At 43.8% G+C, this 23489-nt stretch overlaps 1 protein-coding gene across 3 annotated transcripts; it reads left to right on the top strand.

Moving 5' to 3' along the window:
• The first annotated feature begins 256 nt into the window (after window positions 1-256).
• Window positions 257-23050, top strand: arhgef3 (Rho guanine nucleotide exchange factor (GEF) 3). 3 transcript variants are annotated; one of them, XM_076025201.1, is made up of 12 exons: window positions 257-531; window positions 4846-4912; window positions 10081-10143; window positions 18199-18306; window positions 18393-18644; window positions 18873-18935; window positions 19033-19129; window positions 19300-19376; window positions 19721-19978; window positions 20078-20248; window positions 20336-20525; window positions 21049-23050. In XM_076025201.1, exons 1-12 carry the CDS (start codon window positions 497-499, stop codon window positions 21678-21680), a joined length of 2013 nt encoding a protein of 670 aa, XP_075881316.1. In that variant the 5' UTR covers window positions 257-496; the 3' UTR covers window positions 21681-23050. The 3 variants fall into 3 exon arrangements, with proteins under 3 accessions (XP_075881316.1, XP_075881318.1, XP_075881317.1); XM_076025203.1 differs by lacking the exons at window positions 257-531; window positions 4846-4912 and adding an exon at window positions 7333-7537; XM_076025202.1 differs by lacking the exons at window positions 257-531; window positions 4846-4912; window positions 10081-10143 and adding an exon at window positions 15098-15667.
• Window positions 23051-23489: the final 439 nt, after the last annotated feature.

Here is a 23489-nt window from a genome sequence, read left to right as displayed (position 1 = left end):
TCTAGGGGTTCAAACATATCAGGCTTGTCATAGTTTAAGTCATTTATTGTCTATGTAATTCATTTATTTATTTATTTATTATTATTATTATTATTATTATTATTATTATTATTATTATTATTATTATTATTATTATTATTATTATTACATCCTGCAATCGTAATTGTATTGAATCCTTCATTTCGAGTAGCACCCATGGGTGGTCTTTTACATTGAAGACCAACCGGAAACGCGACATTTATTCCAGCTTGACGGTGTCAAGAAGGGTTCTCAGTGGAATCACAGCAAGTCAGTTTGTTTGTCGGCTGGTTTCTGGGCGAAAGAGGAAAGAGTATTTTTTTCTCTTCCAATCTGAGGGAGGGTAAAGTTTGGTTTTGCGCAGCGGAAACACGGCGTAACCCGGAAACGCGTCGGTTGTCGGACGTGTTTATGCTTTTAGAAGCAGTCGAGAGTGGATCTGTGGTGTCCCCGGCCGTCTGGGAGGAGCTGCAGCCCGATGCAGGCAGGTGATGGATGTCAGCGGGGTCCAAGGTGAGTAGCTGACCTTCGACCTTTGACAAGTTCGAACCTTTGTTGGCGGCGGAGAGGAAGAAATCCGAATCATTATGGGCGTTTTCTGGTCGTGTGAGGAGGGGATAGTCGACTCCTTCACAGCCTGTCTGTCTGACTGTCCGTCCGCACTGTTTGTTCAGTGTTAAAACTGTGTGAGCAAGTTGAGACGCTGCAGAACAGACTGGAGGGAGGTTGACAGACAGCAAGGGGGGAAGCAGAGAAGCAAAGGGGGTGGGGGGGAAAGGCAGAAAGAGGATTTTATTGTTGCTGCATGTGAGTCATAAGTTCGCCTGACACACACACACACACACACACACACGCACACACACACACACACAAGCCTCTGTAAACAGTTTGCTTACCTTACAGCTCGGTGTGGAAAGTGTTGTGTGTGTGTGTGTGTGTGTGTGTGTGTTGTGGTTTGTGGCTCCGCATCCATCGTTCGATGACAGCTTTTACAGCAGCCTGTTCAAAAATACATTCCATTAAAACTATGCAGCCCTATTTACAAGTCTCTTCATCTGCCTTTGCCTCAAATCAATCCATTGACGGGGGCACCTGGTCTATAGTGTCACGTCAGGTGGAGGCAGCTTGGGAGACCTGTTTGCGGGCGACCCTGCTGGCGGGCAGCATTTCTGCATGTAATATAGTCGTTATTGCTTTACAGTCATGGTGGAAATGTTGCACTTTTTTTGCACCTTACTTGCATTCTGATATGTGCAGAAGGAAAATAATGTGTTCATCACGAGTTAGACTGCACAGCTGCTTTCAGTGCACAATCAACAGTCGACTAAAAACAATTAAAGCCTGTGTTAAAGTCTATATGAAAGCCTTTACTTTGTTCATCTTTGGAAGTGGGGGACGGCTTTGACGCTGCCACTGAAATGTAGGTCCGTTTCATCGTGTGTAGGGTCTCTGACCCATGAAACCCACCCAAATACTCAGGTACTTTCAGGCAAATCAGTCACCCCCCCCCATAACCCACAGCAACAGACAGTTTTCAAATTCACACCATGTGGCTCAATAAGATCTGATTGTTGCAAGTTGGATCAATACAATCGTCAGGACCCAGGGTTTCCCCTGCAGAGTGAGTCCAACTAACAATTAAATTGTGTTTTGTAAGTTATTTTGTGCGAATCGAAGGTTTGAACAGAGTTATACGTCTTTCATGAAGTAAGGCTTGTAAAAGCAGAAATGCCACTGGAAATGCTGCAACTCATGACTTTCGGAACACTTACAATATAGATAATTGCCCGCCCGACTTTTTAAAAGCTAAATAAAAAAAAAAACCCAAACATTTCTTAAATATGTTTTTATTTGTTCTACAATTGTTGTTTCAAAACAAATATTTTCCTTCCAGCACAGTAAAACAGAAGAGTAGTTTAAGTACGATAAAACGGTAGTGACATGAGGATGCAGTGTTGGCTTTTCAAAAATCTGACAAGCATTTATGCTGCTGGCTTTCATGTGGAAGACTGACAGTTGTGAATTTAGGATTATTGTCTGCGAGATCCAGCATCGCCGACACGCTGGCTACTCAAGACAACATCAAAAACAATTTTCGCAATTTAACACTAGCCAGCAATTTGAAATATTTGCCACAGCTACCCTCCGAATCACCTGTGTGTGTGTGTGTGTGTGTGTGTGTGTGTGTGCGTGTGTGTGTGTGTGTGTGTGTGTGTGTGTGTGTGTGGCATCGGAAGAGAAACAAAGTCTAAATGTGATTGCTAAAGGGGGGGTAAAAAAGCTCCGCTAGACGGACTTTAATGTAAGAGTCAGACATTGGATGACTTGGGGCCAATCACCGTTGATCTCCGGAGGAATGCGGTTCAGCTGCCGTCAGCCGACAATGAAGAAGTTGTTCAGGCGAAGTTTGTTCTGCTGCTTTGTTCTGTCACTAATCATCAGGTTTGGAGCCGCAGTATGCTGCCCCGCTGGTTCCAGGAGGCGTGCGCGTGTACGCACGTGCACGTGCTTGTGTGCGCGGGTGTGGGTGTGGGTGTGTGCGTGTGCAGATTTGGCTAATATCGTGGGTCATTTCTAAATTGTATGTGTTTAAATCCTCAGAATTAGTTGCATTAAGTTCATACATTTCTTTTGCATGGGATCCTTATGGGATGGTGAATCTGTGGTTGTTGCCACTTTTGTTGACTTCTGCTTGGGTCCAGTAACTGGCTGCTGTATGTTTGCTGCCCATAATGATAAAGACTGGACATAATTTGTTGAAAGTTTTGGCATTCGAGGGATGGATAAATTTGCTGTATTTATCCCAGACGTTCCATCAGTTGTCTGCAGGTCTCGCTAACAACTATTTTACATCTCTTCTTCCATGCCTTGGTTTAAAAAAAAAAAAAAAAACAAGCAAAAAAAGGCAATTTTACTGTATATCAGCCACTGTGAACACCAACTCATGGCACATTGAAAAATCTGTAACTTTACCAGTCATTAACTGAAAGTATGGCTGGTGGCTTTTCACTCATAAGAGTCTACTGTAATATTTTGCGAAACAGTTCTTAAAGTTCAAAAGAACATCAGCATAAGTGATGACACGGTTGACGCAGCGTTGGCTCCGGTAGATATTTAAGTTTGGTGGAGCGAGCTCTGCGTCGGCGCTGACATCTTTAGGTGTGTTCGGGGATCAGCCGAGTCAACGCAGGGCAGCGTTTCCTCTGCTGTTTCCTGAGCCGTGTCATCGCGCCGCGTTCACATCAGCTTTTTCCGCGGCAGGAAGTGTCGTCATCCACCCGCCAGGTTGATAAGACGTGAGGCTCCTGGCAGTATTAACATTTGTTGTTGGTTGCGCTTTAGTAACACCACATATCCAGAGTTTCACGGCTGAGAGTTTGAGCTTTAAAACTGAACGAGCCTTGCCCAAAGTCTCTGCGTTATGAAGCTTTTACTCATCGTTAGTCATGAATTTTCATATGCTGATCACCAATTGGTTGATTTTTATGGAGATTTAACACAACAGCTACTGTAATTTGCATTAGCATTTAAAAAACAAAAAAAGTAATAGGCCGTTATTTATTCTATTTTATTTTATCTTGGGAAATACCAAAAATATCTGTTTTTGATTACCTAAGTATAACAGCATTTATGTTTTCCACTTTGCACGCATGGAAATTCAGCCTGACATCTTTTCGGCTGTTGCAAACAGGAAGGAAATGCTGCCAATCTTTGATCTAAAATCTAAAAATCTATTGACTCACTCAACAGACGATTGGAAAAGAACACAAGCGGATTCAGTGGGCACGTGGAAAGATTAACATGTGCGATGAGAAAAAGAAAAAAAAGGCAGAAAGAAAGAAGGAAGGAGTGAAGAAGTAGAGTGATTAAAAGCAGATGAACAGGAAAAGATCAACAAGAGAGCGAGAGAGAGAATTATTAGTCTTCGGCCGTACACTCCTCCCATCTGAATTATAGGTGTGTACGGCTGGTTCTGTTTGCATACAGTAACTGTGTGTGTTTGTGTCTGTGTCAGATTTATACAATTGGGAAAATACACCGAGGAATAAATGAGTCATACACCTAAACACACACATATTTAACCGCTTGCATTACACACGCACACGTCCAAGTGTTCGAGGGCCTTGCCAGTCCAATTTGAATCGAAATTACAAACATCCACTGGAGCTTCATAGCCAGGAGCCTTGTTCATGAGCAGGAAGTGCAACCCTTACCTGTCTTCTGTGTAAACTAGTAGAAATGTAACAAATTCTAAACAGTAAAGAGGTGGAATATTCCTTTAAAATGTTTTTCGCACGAGACTTAAATTCCAAAATCAGCTTTGTGTGTGTGTGTGTGTGTGTGTGTGTGTGTGTGTGTGTGTGTGTGTGTGTGTGTGAGGCGACCCGGGCAGGAAACAGAACAGGAGCCGCGGCTTTGTGTAAATCCTCCGCCGAGTCCTTCCCACATTTAGTCCAAACTACCTGCCTGAAGAAGCATCAACAACTAAATATTTAGAAATAACTCACCCTCACTCTTATTTCAACAAGCACTAGAGTTCATCATCAGGTCCTCTGAAGGGTGTGTGTATATGTGTGCATGCGATGATGTCACACTGATGTCAGTGCTTGAGTCACTGCTTAGCTTTTCTGGCAAAGGAGCCAAATTACCGCAGCGTGTCGGATTCCTTGGGAAACAAGTTCTTTGGGAAGTTGCACTGACCAGCAATGTCCAGTAGGAGGAGCTTTGCTCCAACTCCCGATATTGAAGTGAACCAATTCATGCAAGTCACTTTGGCTGAAGTTGAAATTAATTTTCTCCTCTGTCTCCTGTGTGTCCTCCCTCCAGGAAGAAGCTGCAGAAGAAAAGCTCGTCCTTCCCTCTTCCCTCTCCTGATGGCTGGACCCTCAGCGGGGTGAGGACTCTTCGCTTGCACTCTGATTAGAGAGCGTTCACAACTAACGAAAAATGTTCCGTGTCACTGTGGCAACACAGTTTGAATTTTTTTTAATTGATAGCTTGAGGGGTAAGTAACGATTTTCTCAATGTGTGTCGTGACAGAGCATTTTTAATGTTATTGTTTGTTTTTTTTTACCCTTGTGGTCCCAGATCAGAGCACACATGACTAGAATGCAACATTTGATTAGTGTGAAGGCAACCATTTCATTCATTCAGCGTTTTTTCCTTTATAACAAACACATGACATGATTTTTTTTTTCTTTAGATGTCATTATTCATACATTTAGAAGTCACCTGGGTCCCACCTGTCAAAATCTGGCACCCGTCAGGTGGAACGACAGCGCTAACCACTGCTTTAATAGTCTTACCGACTGGCGTCTGCCTAACACAAGCACGTTTCGACCACGCCCTCCTCAGACTGTTGAGATGGACACCCGAGTGTCAGGCTGTTTTTCATTTTTTGGATTGAATTGCCTGGGCCCTGCACCTCTTTAATTTTAATAACTAACTCGAACCCACGACTGTCATGCTCTGAGGCGACAGCGCTTGCCCACAATGCAATGTTATTTGAAACTACATGCCTTTTAATGCAATAAGACTTAAATCGGAGTGACGGTGAGGAGTTTCGACAGAACACCGGAAGGAGCATCAAACAGAATGTGAAAAGCAGACGGCACAAAGACAAACCAGATCAATAAAAGACAAGACCGCAAATCAGCCAGAACAGATCACTGCAGAAGGGAAAATCATGTCAATCTGTCGGGACAACACCAGGGACGTGGTGCAGGAAAACAACAGGCACCACCGCTGGATCTGGGAGGAGGCTGAAAGACGAAAGCGAAGCCCGAGGGTGCGTTTGTGCTCTTCCGTACCTGGAGCACCGCCCTGGTGGGGAGGGGCGGGCCGACAGCGGGAGGTGTTTCCCACCAGTCAAAATCTGGCAGGTGGGAAACACCTCAATAATAGCAGCTGATAAATACACACAACACCACCTAGGGGACCTTCTGAGGAAGACGGAAGCTACCGTCCAAACATGTAAAGGTACTAATAATACTGTGGAACTCCCTTCCCGACCACCTGGGGGCCTCACACTACTGATGCTTTTAAGCGAAACCTAAAAACCCACCTTTTTAGAATAGCTTTTAGTTGAACTCTGTTTTTATTTCTCTTTATTGTTTTTGTCTCTGTAGCACTTTGAGATTGCTTAAATGTAAAGTGTATTATAAATTAAATTATATATATGATATATATAATAATAAAAATAATAACAATAATAATAATAACAGTTAAACAATCGTCATGTGTCTGTTATAAAGGAAAAAAAACACTAATAATAATGTATGTCTCATGAAGACACAATGATCCTCATTCAGTTATAACATCGATGCTGACAGTCGGAAGGCAACCGTTGTTGGAGTCTGCATAGTCAAAATAAAAAAGCAACAACAAGTCCTGCACTCCTTCAAAACATTTGACAACGTTTTTCTTCTTTGCACTTTACAAATTGGGGTTACTCAGTTTAAAATCACAGGAAGCCTCTCTTTTGTATGAACCTTTCAACAGCTTCAAGTGCAGCTGAAACAATCCGGCTCGGCGCGTGGAGCATTTTTCAAGTGTCTGGTCATTGTGAAAGTTTTCCTTTTTTTGTATTAACACAAGCAAAGGTCTATTGTTGAGTGGAAAACTTCAACTCTCCGGGAACGTGAATCAAAATAAGAGCGGTGCGATTCTTTCTTCTTCTTCTCCTTCTTCTTTTTGCATTGCAATGTGCAGAATTTGAACATTTAAGGCCTTTTTTTTTCCCCAAACTGCTTTTTGACATTTCAACGGACGTTTGAAACGTCCACGCACTCCAGCGGCTCCTCCCGCTTTGATCTCGGATTTATTTTTTCTGCCAGTGATTTACAATTCTTTTGTCTTGGTCGGCGCTGCTGGTGTCTCAGTGTCTCCCCAAAAATCCTAAATATAGATGGCCAGCTTCCCCTGAAGACCGTCACTTCCTGTTTGTCCAGTGGGAACTGAGTGGACACACACACACACACACACACACACACACACACACACACACACACACATTGTGAGGTGTTCCTGTTCCTGAGGGTCTGCAGATCCACTCAGTGGGGTGGTGGAGCTCAGAGAGGAGAGAGGAGCCACGGAGTAGGTTTTAGATCGTAGCTGAAGAGGTGGACAAGGAAGAGTAGAGAGGAGGAGAGAGAAGATTGGAAGAAGAAGAAGAAGAAGAAGAAGAAGAAGAAGAAGAAGAAGAAGAAGAAGAAGAAGAAGAAGAAGAAGAAGAAAGTAGACCACTGTACAGAAGACCTGAGAGAGAGAAGGGGAGTTAAGGAGGAGAAAAGTTGAGCGCACGAGAGGAGCGAGAAGCTCAGAGGAGGCGAGGAGGAAGCTGCTGGAGGTTTTGGAAGAGGAGAGGAACGGCTGATGTGACTGAGTGAGGAGGAAGGTGGACAAGGCGGGAGAGCAGCAAATCAATGCGTGCAAGGAGAAGCTGATTGGCCGCCAACGTGAGTTTGAGGAGCAGTTTGAACCCCCGACGATGGGCTGCTGTCTCTTCATTTACTACCGGGTGAGTCCAAGACAAGCTGTAGATCCTCCGAGCATCGTCCTCTACCTGCGTTAAATGTCCCACACCAGTCGCTCTCAGCATCTCAGCATCTCAGCTGCAGGTGCAGGGACAACACCGATGCTGCTCTGTTTGATTGATAACGACGTCTGTCATGAAGGCAGACAAGTTCATAGTTGACATTCTTGTTGACAAGTTGCAAGTCGTGACAAGAGTGCAAGTCGTAAACGAGCACTGAAGATGCAAATGTGCGCAGACTGAAAGTCAGATTTGCTTTTTTGTTTAAACTTTGGTTCTTTCAATGTATTTTTAACTTTGATAAAAGCCATCATTTGAACAGGTCAAGATGCTATACATTAATAATGCTCATGTAACATCACTTAAAATGCACTCAAGCAAATGCAATTCATAGCTCCATCAACTTGAAGTAATTCATGCGGCGTCCCCACAAAAACATCCCAGACATGCAGAAAGCGGAAACAACATTGTGCTTATTGTTTATTATAGTTTAAAGTACAGTAAACCTCGAAATGTGAATCAGAGAGATTTAAGTCCAGCTAGCAGTTTCCATCTGCTCCCACTGGGGATGCTAAGCTAAGCTAGCTAATTTGGAAACAATGTTGTTGTTCAAGCACCGGCTGAGCGAGCGCAGGGACACTCCCTATATGGCCTGCTGGCAGAGGCTCCACCCCAGTCTGTGGTTCCTTATGCTACTGGGGTTTAAAAGGTAAAGTCTGCCAAGTTATGTAACTTCCGGCCGACAACAAAGTCTGGACACAATGCTGCACAAACAGCACACTTCCTGCCATTGTTCCAGGTCACTCACGCCGATGCCCAACATCCTTCTCCTCCATCTCCTCCTCCGTCTCCTCCTCCCAGCTCTCCTCCATCTCCTACTTCCAGCTCTCCTACATCTCCACCTCCTCCATCTCCTCTTCCCGGCTCTTCCCCATCTCCTCCTCCCAGCTCTCCTCCATCTCCTACTTCCAGCTCTTCTCCATCTCCACCTCCTCCGTCTCCTCCTCCCAGCTCTCCTCCTTCTCCTCCGTCAGCTCTCCTCCATCTCCTCCCTCACTTCCCTAATTCCACTCCTCTCCCCCTCTCCTCTTTGCCATCCTTAACCTGTCTCTCCTCACCCCTCTCACCTCTATTCTCCTTCTTCCCTCACCCCTCTTTCAACTTACTCGCATCTTCCTCCTTGTTTTCTTCCTCCTCTCCTCTCCCCCAATCCTTCAGTTTCTCCCCCTCCCTACTTTGGCCTCATCTTCCCTCTGTCCTTCTTCACCCCATCTCCTCAGTCCCACATCTGCTCCTCTCTTTCCGGTCCTCCTCTCCCCTCTTTCTACCTTTATTTCTTCTTTCCCATCTCTGTTTTCCCCCCTCCATCCTCACTCGTCTTCGCTCATCCTTCCATCCATCTCAGCCTTGACTGATCTACTCATCCCTTTACTTCTCCACCTCTCCTTAATTGCTGTACCATTGTGTCTCTCCTCTTTGAGGATATCTGATCTGCTGATCAGAGGTTTCAGATGAAAGAGGCCCCAGGTTCATCTTCTCACCTCCTTCTCCTCTCACCCGCTTCCACATGTTTGTCCTCGGTGACCGTGTTCTTCAGGTGTTTGTGTAAATTTCATTTCCCCCTGTTTTTGTCATCACGGCAGCCGACAGGATGTGTTTGCGTAACTGCACCGCTGTAGTTTCCCATCAAGGGTCCCCTGACCTGAGAAGAACCGGTCTGAACACTCACTTTGTTTAAAAAACCATGGCGACGCACTGTTGTGGTCACATGACCGATTGTGTTGTGGAGTCCACGCGTGTTGAGCATCTCCGTGATGTTTTTCCTTTGAGCCTGAATGAATGAACATAAGCGAGCTGATTTTTGATATACATGCTAGTAACAATTGCTACATAGTATGTGACTTTTTTCCGTTCATTGGAGTCTTTCTTTTTAAACTTTTTTCCATTTATTGGAGTCTTTCTTTTAAAAAAAAAAAAAACTATTCAACTTTCTTTTTAAATAAATTGTAATACTTTCCTTCTTGTTATAGTCTTCAGGACACTGTTATTGAATTACAAGTCCAGAAAGAAAACTTTATACTGACTGATAATATTATTGTTATTGACAAGTGCCTGTATGAGTAGCTAATTATTCATATTCCAACTAGGTTCTTTAACTCATGCGGACTCATTAACTTAAACAATACATGCAACAATAAAATTTAAGTCTGTTTTTCACAAATTCATTGACCCACTGTATGTTCACAGTAGAATTTTTAACTGTAAAAATTACCAAAACATCACCACTAGCCGAGGCTTGTTCAGCTTCTTTTTTTTTAATGTTGCAAGAGTTGATGTTTAGAGTTGCAAACTTTTTAAAGGCAAAATTGAAATTTCATTCATTTTCTACTTACTCCTAAACAGAGGGGTCAACATATTATGATTAACATTTGTCCACATATTTGACTTACTTTAAAGACGCCCTAAATAAACACTCCACTGAGCCTTTTAACAGATTGCTGTGTGCGTGTGTGCTTCATGTATTGCAGAAGAAGAGGAAGCAGGCGAACCGGGATGCCGACTCCCTCAGCCTCTGCAGTCTGGACATTAACGTAAGTTCTGCTTCTGTCGCCTGAGAATGTGCTGGGAAAACTTCAAGTGGCCTTGAAGTCAGTGACAGTGAACTGATTTAGTGTCTGCAGTCTGTCCCAGGGAGATACGGACTGCCAAATCAGGGTCAAACTGTGACCTTTTCACCAGGAAGTGCAAAAACAGTGTGAATTTTCAAAATCTCAACAAAATCTGACCACTGAGGCCTATTGGTGGTGGACTTACGTTGCAGTTATGGGTTATCCGAACAGCGGTATCAGGCTGACTGAACCAGAATATGTTCAGAAAAAATATCTAAATATATCAATAATAAAAAAAAATAGCAAAAGTCCATGCAGATGACTTAATAGTGACACCTTTTGGTGCTTTAGGGTGAAGTGTGCAGAAGCCTACTTAGTTATTGCTCTAAAATAAATACACATATGACACATAAAGGATTGAAAATACCTGCAAATTAGCCTCCATTGAATTTGTTACAGTGCGCACAACAAAAATGAAAACAAGAAAATAGAAACACAAACTTTCAAATAAAAAAAATAACAATGAAGAGGTGCAGAGCCCAGGCAATTCAATCCAAAAAATGACTCAGGCATCCATCTAAAAACTCTTTCATAATTCTTTTAATTTTTTGGATAGAAAATGAAAACAAAACAGCACTAATCAAAACTAGCAGAGCTTGAATTTGTCGTCAGGGTGGGTTATTGGTCGGGAAGAAGCATCATCTCCGTGCTTGTACACGTGTAGTCATAGACGGATGAGTGATTTATCCTTTTATTCCTGACCCTTGTGTTTTCAGCTCCGGCTGTGAGTTATTGTATAGGCGGACCCTGGAGGGCCCTCAGTCCTCATGTTGGGCCCCTCCTTAAGTACTTCTCTGTATTTTTAGCCCTCTGCCAGCAGCACGTTCCTTCCCGGGCGTTCCCCTCGCCGCTCTGCCCGACACAGGATGTCCACCCTGTTCGATCCAGCCCAGTGTTTGTGCGCCAGACAGACCTAAACACACTATCAGTCTTGTGTGGTTTTACGGCGGCGGCGGCGGCTGCGGTGGCACACTGCAGACCCGGAGTGAGCGACAGCCTATTGTTTGTCTAGCGCTGGTGCCCGCAGCTCAGTGAGTCAGACAGCCGTATTGTGCGCTTACTGAAAGTCCAGCCTCTGCGTCCTCCCTTCAGAGACTCTTCCAGCTTCTCAGATGTGCCAAACTCAACACAATCCCCTGGGAACTAGAGGAGGAGGACATTTCGCATTTATTTTTTACACGCGTGTATATTTTCCTCTATTATATAGGTGTCAAACTCAAATTTGGCCTGCAGTGTAATCATGTTTGCCCCGCAAGGCAATACAAAATCACTTCTAGAGCTGGCCCTTGTATTTTGCGCATCAATCAGGACAGAATGTTCATTGAGGGATATCATTATGACTTAATTGGTTTATTGTTATTTTATTTTTAAATGTATTATCAGCCTGTGGAAAAAGGTTACTGTTGAAATTTAAATCGGAAGGCTGCAAATAAAAAAGAGGCATATGATCTTCAATGACATTTTATTTATTTTGAAAAAGGGGGAAAAAAATCGTACCAACATTAACATTTTGAATATTCTGAGCATCTCATGGAGCTAAATGCATAGAATAACAACATTAAAACAACTCATCCTGTTAAACTACTGTCTCTCTTCTAGTTTTGGCATCTCCAGATTGTTCTGACACTGTTTGTCATTGTGGCGGATTTCAACTGACACACAGCAAAATATAGCAACACATCAGTGAAGAAGCTGGAAAGTATTTGTAAAATGGAACAAAGGGCGGCCAGCTGCTTTGAAATGGTTCTTGACCGACTTGGATCTTTTTCAGGCAAGATTTTGTTTTGGTTTCTTAACGTTTGTTGATGTCAGCAGTGCCGCCGTCACGTTTTTTGACGCATCAACGTTGGAGCTGCTGCGCTCCTGTAGCAGCGCTTATTCGAGTAAAGGCAACCGTGCTGCAAGTTCACCGCAGTTCACTTGAAATGGGGGCTTGGTGGTGTGAGTCAGCCGGGACCACTCATATCAGGCCTGTTCGGAGGATCTACTGGTGACCTTCGACCCTGGCTGGGCGTTCGCCATCACACTGCACCATTTACACACAATGGAGCTGAGTCAGGGGCAATGCCTCATATCGAGTCGGGAGTCAGCTGTAATGCTGAGTGGGAACCCAGTCATAGCTTTTTTATAAACCCAGTGTCTCTAAAAATGGCACAGTGTGTACTAGTGTTGTTGTACTTGAGATTGGTCTTGGTCTCAAGACTGGTCTTAAAACCACTTTTTAAGAATCTTAGTCTTGTCTCGGACTTGGAGGCTTTTTTACTTGGTCTTGTCTCCGTGTCAGACTGGTCGAACTCGGGATTTTTGATCAAGACCGGTCAGGACTCAGACAACACGGCAATGACACGATAATAACAGAAAATAATCCAACTGCTGCCGTGTTACGCTCTGCTTGTGACACCCAGAGCAACACGCCCCCATATTCCGAGTTCATTGTGTTTTAATTTTATGAAGCAAAGTTGTTTATTTGAAAATAAAAAGAGCTGGCAAAGCAGCAAAATGTTAAAGAAAGTTACTGAAAGATAGCTTGCTGAACACAATTTGTCTTAAAGCAAACTTTAATAATATAAAAAAAAAAATACTGGCCATTTATTCTGTTTTTATTTGTATTATGTGTTTTTATTTTACTTTGATATCTACAGTCTTGGTCTTGTCTCGGTCTCGACCTCCAAATGTCTCAATCTTGCTTTGATCTCGATACTCTCTAGTCTTGATAATGTCTTGGTCTCGGTTGGTGCGGCTTTCACGACAACTGTTGTACAATGAATACTTTCCCAAAATATGTATATATATATATATACATATTTTGTTTGTTTTGTTTTTTTTTGTTTTTTTTTACTTTATTAGCTGGTATAGACTCCAGCAGAACCCTGGAACCCTGAGTGCAGGAGGAAGCAGGTATAGAAGATGGATGGGTGGACTTTCTAACATTATAATATCAAGTAAAGAGGGTCTTCATTTTGGTCCATTTGCGTTCTGCAGCCAGGAAACTGGAGTGAACCACATGATGTAGGAGCTACACAAGTAGACACACACACAGGCCGACTCGTTGCTACAGAACCAGGCCAGAGCCCTGGCTGCCTGCGGGCTGTCCTCTCTTTCTCCCTCTCTAGTAATTGCAATTCAAATTGATATTGACTTGATGTTGAGCAGGCACCAGCAGCAGATCCAGCGTCCGAGGTCACGTTTGTTGTTGTTGTTTAGGTTTGTGTTCAAAGATTGGGGGGGGGGACTGTCCGGTTTTTCACTGCACTGATGTTTAGTTGTATTTCGCACCTCGTAGTTTGTTGTTGATCATGCATTATCACGTGCTCATTTATGACAGCGGCCGTGTTGATGGCAGCATGAACACGGCGTTCCGAATGAATCCTTTCGAGAATTCACCGTTGTGTTGCCATTGTTTTGCGCTCATTGTAACGGCAGCCTTTTCGCTCTGTTTCCGTTTCCTGCGTCCACGTGCTGCTGTGTCCTCGGCGTGTGTTTTTGTCTTTCTGTGCGTGTGTCTGTCATTTGGTATGACGGCACACACTGTCCTTCTGGGGCATTAGTATCTTTTGGGCGTTGGTGTCTTCCAGCGCAATATTCCACTGCTGCTGGAGACTCTGTGTCTAACTAACCAGAGCACCCGTCGCAAGTGTACAAGTGGGGTTTGTTTACTGGCACAGTTTCCGCACAACTTGTAATTTCCGCTAAACACTGTTAGTCATTTGTTGTTTATTTGATTTTTTTTTTTTTTGTAGAACCTCTCGGGAATCTGAAAGTTACGTACGTAGCTACACTTCTGGGAATTCTGGATAAGAGCTCTCATCGAAAATAGCCGCGAACATCACCAGAAACTTAGCCGTGTCTTAAATATCATTACTTTCAGTTGAACACCTGAATACAGCAAACTTTGATTGCAGAACTCTCACGATGTGGTGGGTAGTGAGTGTGGTTGCCACTTCTCGCACACTGCAGTTTTGCACTTACCGAAACCGACACCGGCGCTGAACCGCGTCCTCCTCTTCACTTTGCTCCACTTTTTACGGCATCAAAGACACTACAGACAAATTTTTATCAAACACAATCAAACGGTTCCACTTTTGCTAGGAAGCCTACTCACTAGCTAGCAAATACTTAAGTAAGCTGTTCACTTCATCCCTAGTCTGGTTGTCACTCAATTGGGCAAAGACTGTTGCTCTTTCTGAGTCAATTTGATTTTGTGCATTGTTTATTGCATTTTGCATAGTTCTCCGTTGATAAGCACCAATAAAAATCGAAATGATTATTATCTGCAACAAGAATGATTATCGAATAAGTACAGTGTTTGATTTGGGACAAAATTATGTCTCACCTTTATAACAAAAATCTGTCCAAGCTCATTCTTCTCCTCTGTCAGATATCTGACCTCAAAGACTCAAGAACGTCCATTCAATTCTTATTTGCCCCAAACTTATTGACAGGTACCCAAATGGTTTTTACAAAAAATAGCTTTGATATGCTTCTGTCTGGTTTGATTGTATGTGTGTTAGAAATCTCAGGCCGCAGCGGTAGCAGTTGTAACGATGTGCAGTTGAACTGAAGTGTAGCTCGGTGGGCTCATGGTAATAAGGGAACATGACATCTAGGGTGACTCACTGATGAGATGTGCTTAATAGGCCTTGGATAACAATGGGGAGCTCTGTGGCCCACAGGAAAGAGATATATCAGGATTTGAATGCACAATTACAGGGGATGGAGACTTCATAGATCTTGGTGTTTTCATGGGAATTGATGAGAATATGTAATGTCTTTTTTTTATTGTTTAAGAAGAAGTTTTGAGGAGGGTAAAAACTCTCAGTACAAAGTGACAAGCATTCTAAAGCGGTAGTCGAGAGAAAAAAATTTGGAGGGGAAAATGCAAAAAGGAAAGGAAGCAGAGTGAGATAGACGAGTGGGTGAGCGGCAGCGAGTGAGTCAAAGAGAGAGAGTGAAAGCAGCGCTGAGCTGCTGGTTCCAGACTAGAGTGGGAGTGTGTTGGATGCAGAGAGCACCCGGCTGGTACGGAGGAGAAATCCACTTCAGAAAGAAGTGATTTAGTGTTTTTTATTGCTTATTCTGGCTCCAACTTCTCACCGGACCTGTTTTTTGAGGACTATCTGAACTTCTCACACTAAACGCCATCTGTTTTTACCTTGAAACCCCAACTTAAGTTTTCTTTTTGGCAGCGTTGGATAACAAAGCAGAGGAACTTTGTAGGTCTCGCTGCTGGTTGCCTTTCGTTTGTTCACTTTCCACAGAGCCGCCGTCTGTAGACGCTCTTTAGTTATCAGACTGGCACCGGGGTCCAGGGAGTGTTCGGGGCAGAGGGGTGAGCAGTATGGTGCTGGGGCACAAGTCTCTCAGCCTGCTGGTTCAGCGCTATAACAGCAGAGGCTCTGTGGAGATTTGCATGTACAAGAGCGGCAACATGGGGAAACAGGTGGAGGTAAGACTTCTTCCTCAGCCTCTCCTTAAAAAAAAAAAAATTGTTCTTACTTTTTCTGTATGCAGACCTTTTGGACTTTTGATGGCGTTATGTTTGTATTTTATAGCTACATTGATACATATGTCACTGCACTGTGAATTAGTGAGATTTTTTTTTTGATTTTGCTGCCACCAAATTTGGTTTTATGTTCTCGTCGTTGCCAGTCAGACGTGACCCATTTAGGTCCAGTGAAACTGTAACTTTGAGAGGGTTTCTTTTAAAAATCCAGTATAGTATTTTTTAATCATTTTTAAAATAACTGAATATATTCTAGCTTCTATATGTTCTACTCAGTTAGTGTTAGTAGCAATTGAGTTTTTAATTTTTTTATTTAGAATAATTTCATCACATTAAATTAACCATGTTGTGTTTATAAATAAATTAACTTCCTATTAATCTGTCTTTCTAATTGATTTTAATGACAAGCAATTCAAATTTCATTCCATTCAGTTTTATCACATTTCATTGTTTCTTACATTATTTATGAATAAACTGCGTTGGTGCAGAAAGAGTTTAAATCTTCTACATCTGTATTTAACAGTGATAATATTAGTAATTCTATCTATTTTGTCTGTTTCTTTAATTGTTGCTATCAGTCTGTTACATCAAACTCCTGTGACGTCACAGCCTCAGTATTTCACATCTTGTCTCCTTCAGTGACACACTGTGGAAATTCTCAAGTGTTTTTTTCCACCTGAGTCAAACCAACTTTGCTGGGATGCTGACAGTGTTTTTTTCCTTTCTTATCATCCGAGATCTTTTAATCACTATTTAGGCGGCATCCATAAATAGTCAAAGGAAACGTAATTAGCATGTGCGGCGTATAAACCACTTTTTTCTTAAAAGTGGAACAAAGGGTGGGAGTTATATCCCCTCCTCCCATCTTAGATAGTTTTCACTTCTTCTCGCTGATGATGTCCTGGATTATCAGTGGCAAAGATAAGTGAGCTCTTTGTTTGACTTTTCTCCTTTTATGTATATGCTGAGGGTCACTTGACTGTTTTTGTGACAGCCTGCTGATTAATTGTAAAAACAGATTTGGCCTCAGGACTGAAGACAAACTGCTGTCTCACAACACTGACGTATGTCCTCTCTCAGAATTAGACCATGCTTGTTTCCTATCCATCCTATATGTGTTTTGCCAGTTGTTCTTCTGAGCCGTCCACAAAGGTTTTTCTGGTTGGAAAAAACAAAATCAAGCAGCAGTCCGCAGCAGCAGTCAGAAGCCGTCTGTATGTTAGGAACTGGGGGAAAAGACAAAGTCTGTTTATGTGACTGAAGCCCTCTGCTTTCAGCTCCTGTGCGCTAGTGTTTTCTCTTTCCATCACAGTTTTATTTGTGTGAGGTCATTTGTAACTTTTCTGCTCTTTCTGTTTTTCTTATTTCGAGTGACGCTGCCGTTTAAAAATAAAAAGTGATGTAGCTTCCCATTTCACTTCTCAGGTGTCCTAGTGGACACATGATTAACGCACTATTTGAATCCACATATGATGATGAGGTGAATAGATTTTATTTGCGAAATATTTAAACATGTTATAAAGTCTTCAGATGTTTCAGCAGCATGACATTGCTCTGCTGTGAACATTCTTATTTGATTACCTCTCTAACAGTGACCAGCTGACATTGATCTTGTCAAATCAATTAAAGCATTGGACACAAACAGGGCACCAATAACAATGTGGCCAGTGGAAACTGATCACAGTAAAAGCATCACAGTGAAACAGACCAATTGTTTCAAAACCCAAACGGCATTTTCATAATCATCTCAGTTTCAAGCTTTATTACTTTTAATGTTTTAATGAGTTTCTCTTGTTAATCTTCTGTTCTTGCTGATATAGTATAATTTCATCCAAAGCTCTGACTGGTCTGCTGCGTGATTTAGGGTCTTGAATTGATTTAAGTTAAATCTGGCAGAAGACCCGGAGGCCAGTTTATTCTCGGCCGAGCGTTTCGTTCGTACTCGGAGTCCTGATGGAAACAGTTGGAGGGGTTCTGTGTTGCAGTAGGTCAGCTGACTGTGGGCTGTAGGGCACAGCTGAAGAGATTCTGTACACACAAACACATATTGATCAAATGCAGGTCTGTGTATCGAGGACAAGCAGCCTGGTGGCACTTTGATTGCGCGTGTGTGTCTGTGGGTGAAAACTTTGAGTTTGTATATGTTTGTTCTGTATTGAAATTAAACATAGGGATACACAATATATAGTGTGTTTGACAACTGCAGTAACTTCAGTGCCGACTGCAATACCTCGACGACTCTAAGTGGTATCGACACGACTTGAGCCTTTACGATGCAGTCAGTGATTCTAATGTTTCTCCCCTGAACATTTTACACTAATAACTAATATCTGAACATTAATCAAAGGGTTTTTCTTGACCTCTGACTCCACCAACAGTAATGTGGGGAGGCTTTGAGTACCTTTACAGATCAGTGCAACAGCCTTGTCGTCAGATAATTTTGTTTACATCTCTGAACTTCTTTCCTCCTGCAGGAGCCCAGCACAAAACGTAGCAAGCTCGTGTCCAGGGTGACGTCTCTAGCCAGCCTCCTGTCTCCGGTCAAGACCACACCCTTGAAGAGGATTGGTCAGACCCTCCAGGTAAAAACGGCGCAAAGCCCAAGAAGCGTCACTTCTCCCACTGCTGTGTGTTTTTCTCTGACTGGTTTTTCCGTCTGTCCCCGCAGCGCTCCATCAGTTTTCGCAATGTGAACCAGCCGGAGGCCCCCCCCCAGCCTCCGCCCTCCTCTTCTACCATGAAGACGCGCGTCATCTCGGCAACCGTCTCCAACCCTTCGTCCTCCCAGACTGCGTCGCGAGTCTCTGCTGCTGCGAACCCGGCCGCCAAGCGGCGAGACAGCAGGCTGTGGAGCGAGACCTTCGACATTTGCCTCGGAGCGACGCAACCTCTGAGCCCGAAAGAAATAAAACGACAAGAGGTGAGAGACTCAGTGTTGGTTCGTCTTGTGCTGAGGGTTTTCTATTTTTATTAAAAAAAAAATGTGTGAAATAACACCACACGTCTTTACGAACAATTCTTGCAAGATCTTATGTCTAATATGTAGATAAGATAATAAGTATCACAATCTTTGTAGAAACTGCTGTTCAAAGACTGTAATTAAACAAATTCGTTTCAGCTCTTAAAGTTGCCATTTTGATCCCTGCAGGCCATATTTGAACTGGCTCAGGGTGAACAGGACCTGGTTGAAGATCTCAAGTTGGCCAAGAAGGTAAAAAAAAAAAAAAAAAAAAGTCTTTAAGTCTTTTTGTTTGTTAATATGACAGCACTGATATTTTTCTCTCTGTGACTTCTTCTCAACATCGTAGGCCTACCGTGACCCGATGCTGAAGCTGTCAATCATGACGGAGCAGGAATTGAACCAGATCTTTGGCACTCTGGACTCACTCATACCCCTGCATGAAGGTAGGCGAGAACATCCGTCCTGTTGGCCACTCAGAGCCAAGCTGACCCTGTTTTTACCCTCTGTGTACATTTTTCTACCACTAGTTTTTATCAGCCATTGTCCCACAGTTACAGTTGGAGGGAATTTTGGATGCAAGGATGTTTTTGTCTGACTGTCTTCTGCCCTTCAGATCTGCTGAGTCGCCTCCGAGACGCCAGGAAACCAGACGGCTCCACTGAACATGTGGGACACATCCTGACTGACTGGGTTGGTACATTCTCATTGTCATAATGTTTAGTGATGGAACAGTTCAGTCTCATGATGTGTGGCAAATTTTATATTTGAAAACTGTGTTTCGCAACTTTTGTGCCTAAAACGAATAAAAAATTAATGTGTTGTGGGTTTTGTTAGCAACTTAAAGCACAAATATGGGTAAAAAGTTACATCTTAAGTTGTGTTGCTTGTACTAAGGATCAAAACCAACATCAGAAGCCGAACACTTTATTCATCCCAAGGACCTTCTTTAACTGTTTTTCCATATATTCAGATGTGATTAAGTGCTGTTTCAATTTTCCTTGATTTTCTTCCTCTTTGCATGTGTCCCCTTGCAGCTGCCCTGCCTCTCCTCCTACACGCCATACTGCAGCAACCAGGTGAAGGCCAAGGCCCTGCTGGACCAGAAGAAGCAGGATCGGCGGGTGCAGGACTTCCTGCAGCGCTGCCAGCAGTCGCCGTTCAGCAGGAAGCTGGACCTGTGGAACTTCCTGGACATCCCTCGCAGTCGAGTGGTGAAGTACCCGCTGCTGCTCAGGGAGATCCTGAAGCACACGCCCAACGACCACGACGACCGCCAGCACTTGGACGATGCGGTGAGCGGAGCCAGATGCCTCATCTTAACCGGTTAGCGCCATCTGTAGTCGGAAGCGGCGCAGGTCTAAAGCGCCGCGTGGCTTTTCTCTCGGCTCCAGATGCTTATGGTTCAGAGCGTGGTGGCGGACATCAACAGGCGGACCGGAGAGTCAGAGTGCCAGTACTACAAAGAGCGTTTGCTGTATTCCGAGGAGGGACAGAGGGATGAACTCATCGAGCGGTCCAGGACTCTCAGCTGCCACGGAGAACTAAAGAACAACAGAGGCCTCGTGAGTGGAGATTGACCACGCAGTCGCTTCTACTTTAAAAATAAAAGATAAAAAAACAAACCTCATTCTCTTTTTTTCACTTTGCAGAAGCTCCACGTGTTTCTGTTCCAGGACGTCCTGGTCATCACCAGGTCTGTCTCGCTGAACGACCAGCAGGTCAGCTACCAGCTGTGCCGCCAGCCCATTCCCATCAGGCAGCTGGAGCTGGAGGACGTGCTGGACGGAGAGATGAGGGTGGGCGGGTCCATCCGAGGAGCTTTCAGCAACAACGAGCGGAGTCAGTACCTCTCACCGCCTCACAACAAGTGCTTTTGTTTTTGTTGTCGTCATCAGAATCAAATTTATCTTGTTTGTCGGACAGTGTCTGCAAAAGTTGGAAGTTTGAGAAATAGTCACAAAATATCCATCCATCCATTTTCTATACCTGCTTACTCCTGCACTCACAATCTAAAGTTCCCAATTCACCTTACGTGCATGTTTTTGGACTGTGGGAGTAAGCTGGAGAATCCAGACAGAACCCACGCAGACACAGGGAGAACATGCAAACTCCACCAAATACTGTATAATAATGGTTATATTTCTAACTAAAACATTGTTACTTCTTAATACATTATAATACATTATGATTGTGTATGTGGAGGGGTGCTGCTTCAATTCCTCAACCTTTGAATTAATCTAAATTGAAAAACACTCACACCCCCTGAGGATGAAGGCTCATTACTTCATCTACCTTTCAAAAAAAAAAAATCCTCAGTCGAGCATTTTCTCTAGCCTGACCTCTGCTCTCTGTGTCACTGCAGCAAAGAACTTCTTCCGGGTGTCGGACCGCGCTGGGCGTCAGCTGCAGAGCCACTGCTTCCAGGCCAGCGACGCTTTCAACAAGCAGCAGTGGATCAACTGCATCAGACAGGCCAGGGAGGCCGCAGCACTGAGCGGCGATGCGCCGCAGGGGGCGGAGGAGCGCCTGGAAGCGGAACGAACGGGGACGCCGGGGGAGACGGAGGGGAGCCTGTGTGCGGAAGGGGCGAAATCAGCGTGGGGGGAAATAGAAACCGGGCCGTGTTTGGAGGAAGCAGGAAGTCAGAGCGCAAAGGAAGAAGCGGGCGAGCTGGCCGAGGTGGACGGTGCTGAGACGGGGTCGGGCGGAGCGCCGGGGCTGGACGGCGGGGCGGATCCCAGGGTGGAAATGGACACGGGCCAGCTGGGCTGTGGCAAGGCGAAGGCTGAACCGAATGTAGAACTGCAGGCGGAAGCCGGCATGGACGGAGGAGCGAAAGCCGGCCCTTTCTCCTCCACCGCTCCCTGCCGAGAGGAAGAAGAGAGAGAGATGGAGGAGGAGCAGGCGGTCGGCGCCGAGGAGGTGGAAGAGGTGGGGATGGACACCAGCGAGGGGGGCTCGCCGCAGTGCGAGGAGCTCACCCAAAGGTGCTGACACCCCCGACGGCGAGGCCGCTCGCTGACCAGCGAATAAACTTGTGGAGGACACGCGTGAAAACCAAAGATGCTTGGAAGTGCTGGTTCCAGAGACTGCAAGGGAGCCCCTGGAAGTCCTCCAGCAGCCGGGATGTATAAAGAAGGCTGAACACTGAGGCTGGGGGCTCATTTTAGTGAAGGCACACACAGCAAAATCTCTCTCCTACTCTCTACTATAAGGTTACTCAGGCTTTCCCCTGGACTCTTCCTCACCGATCAAACACTGCCACAAATAGATAAGAGCATAAATGTTAATCCAACACCTGAAATCCAGAAAAAAAATTGTTCATGTGTGGCTTTGTCTGTTTCAGGCCCAACAGCAGGTCTTCACTTGCACATCCACTGACTGCACACGACACAACAAAAGTGCTTCCCAGCTCGTCTGATCCCTGTGAACTCTGCACTCATTTTTTCCCCCCTAACATTTGTTTATTTCCCCATCTTTGCACTTGACGTGGCTTCGGATAGAAATGGGGTTGCATCAAAGCTACAGTCCACTGCAGGTGGTGAGGGTTGGGCGTGAAGGTGTTTGTCCTTCTTTTTTATTATCCGTAGAAAACAGGTGATCTACTTTGTTAAAATTGAGACTCTTTCTATAAATAAATACAATCATTTTGTTAAACTATTCATTTGCTTTCCAATATTTTCAGAAATGCGGCAGTCATGAACATACTGACACTCTGTTCAATGCCAGTCTTGGAAAAAACAAAACAAAATGGATCCTCACACTGATTTCGACTCATCCTTCAAAACATGGTTTCCATTGTCTGCATAATTCAGAGCTGAATTAAAATGAATGTTTCAGTTTTGACCATGTTTCATGCATTACGTCAACCACCTCTGTGGCCCACAATATCATGTCAAACTGAAACAGCCTCACGTCTCAAAACACCTCAAACCTGCTGCCAAAGAGAAAAGTTGTACGAGGTTGGAAAAGTGCTGTTGCACAAGCTCGATTTTTTTTTTTTGTATGTTTATGTATCTATAGAATGTATATCAGGTTCGTCTGTACTGTATATGAATGTAGGAACAAAGCCAAGCTTGTCTGATTGTTGACCTCCATGACCCCTGTTCTTCTGGCCAGTGAGAGTGGAGAGCATTACTGGGGGTTAAATTCATTACCAAATGAGACCAGGCACTGGTCACATGGCGCTTAGGAAAATATTTTACATTTTCTCAACCTTTTTAATTACGTTGGTTCTTGTGAAAGCCACAGCATAATGGGAGACTCTAGGGTTTTTCCTGCTCGCCACATGATTAAAAACATGGTCTTCATTTCTAAACCCATCTGTACCGATTCATGTCTATGAATTAAAGATTTCCCTCTTCCTTGTGGTTTTGGGCGTGTTTCATTCAGACTGACAAGCAAAGACCCTTACCCCAACCACACACGCAATGAATTATGATACCACTGATAAGTCTGTTCAATTGTAGCTTAGCACTTCAGACTAGATACTATGTAAGGCACTATTTACACTAGGGGTGTCCAAACTTTTTTCAGTGTGTGTGTGTGTGTGTGTGTGTGTGTGTGTGTGTGTGTGTGTGGTGGAGGGTAAATAAGTACAAAATATGAAATAATATTCTAAATCCTACCTAACGCAATATTAGCAAATCCAGCTTTAACTAAATAGCTCTCAGAAACTTGAAAATATGATAATGTAAATAAAAGACATGACTTTCTTAATTAAAAACGAAGAAAAACAATACATTTTCATAAGTGACCCACCAAACATATTCACTCTTTGTAATTCACTTTAATCTTCATTAA

Source organism: Nelusetta ayraudi, unplaced genomic scaffold (assembly GCF_046127955.1).
Source record: "Nelusetta ayraudi isolate G7.1 ecotype Tasmania unplaced genomic scaffold, CSIRO-AGI_Nayr_v1 ptg000017l, whole genome shotgun sequence".
NCBI lineage: Eukaryota > Metazoa > Chordata > Actinopteri > Tetraodontiformes > Monacanthidae > Nelusetta > Nelusetta ayraudi.
The sequence above is the reverse complement of the archived record's forward strand: the minus strand, read 5'-3'. Positions and strand labels throughout refer to the sequence as shown.

Bases quoted from the DNA above. Each gene is read 5' to 3' on its own strand.
- arhgef3 (XM_076025201.1), top strand. From the start codon at position 497: ATGCAGGCAGGTGATGGATGTCAGCGGGGTCCAAG. The intron at 4,913-10,080 runs GTGAGGACTCTT...CATGTATTGCAG, and splicing joins ATGGCTGGACCCTCAGCGGG to AAGAAGAGGAAGCAGGCGAA. The intron at 18,645-18,872 runs GTGAGAGACTCA...TGATCCCTGCAG, and splicing joins AAGAAATAAAACGACAAGAG to GCCATATTTGAACTGGCTCA.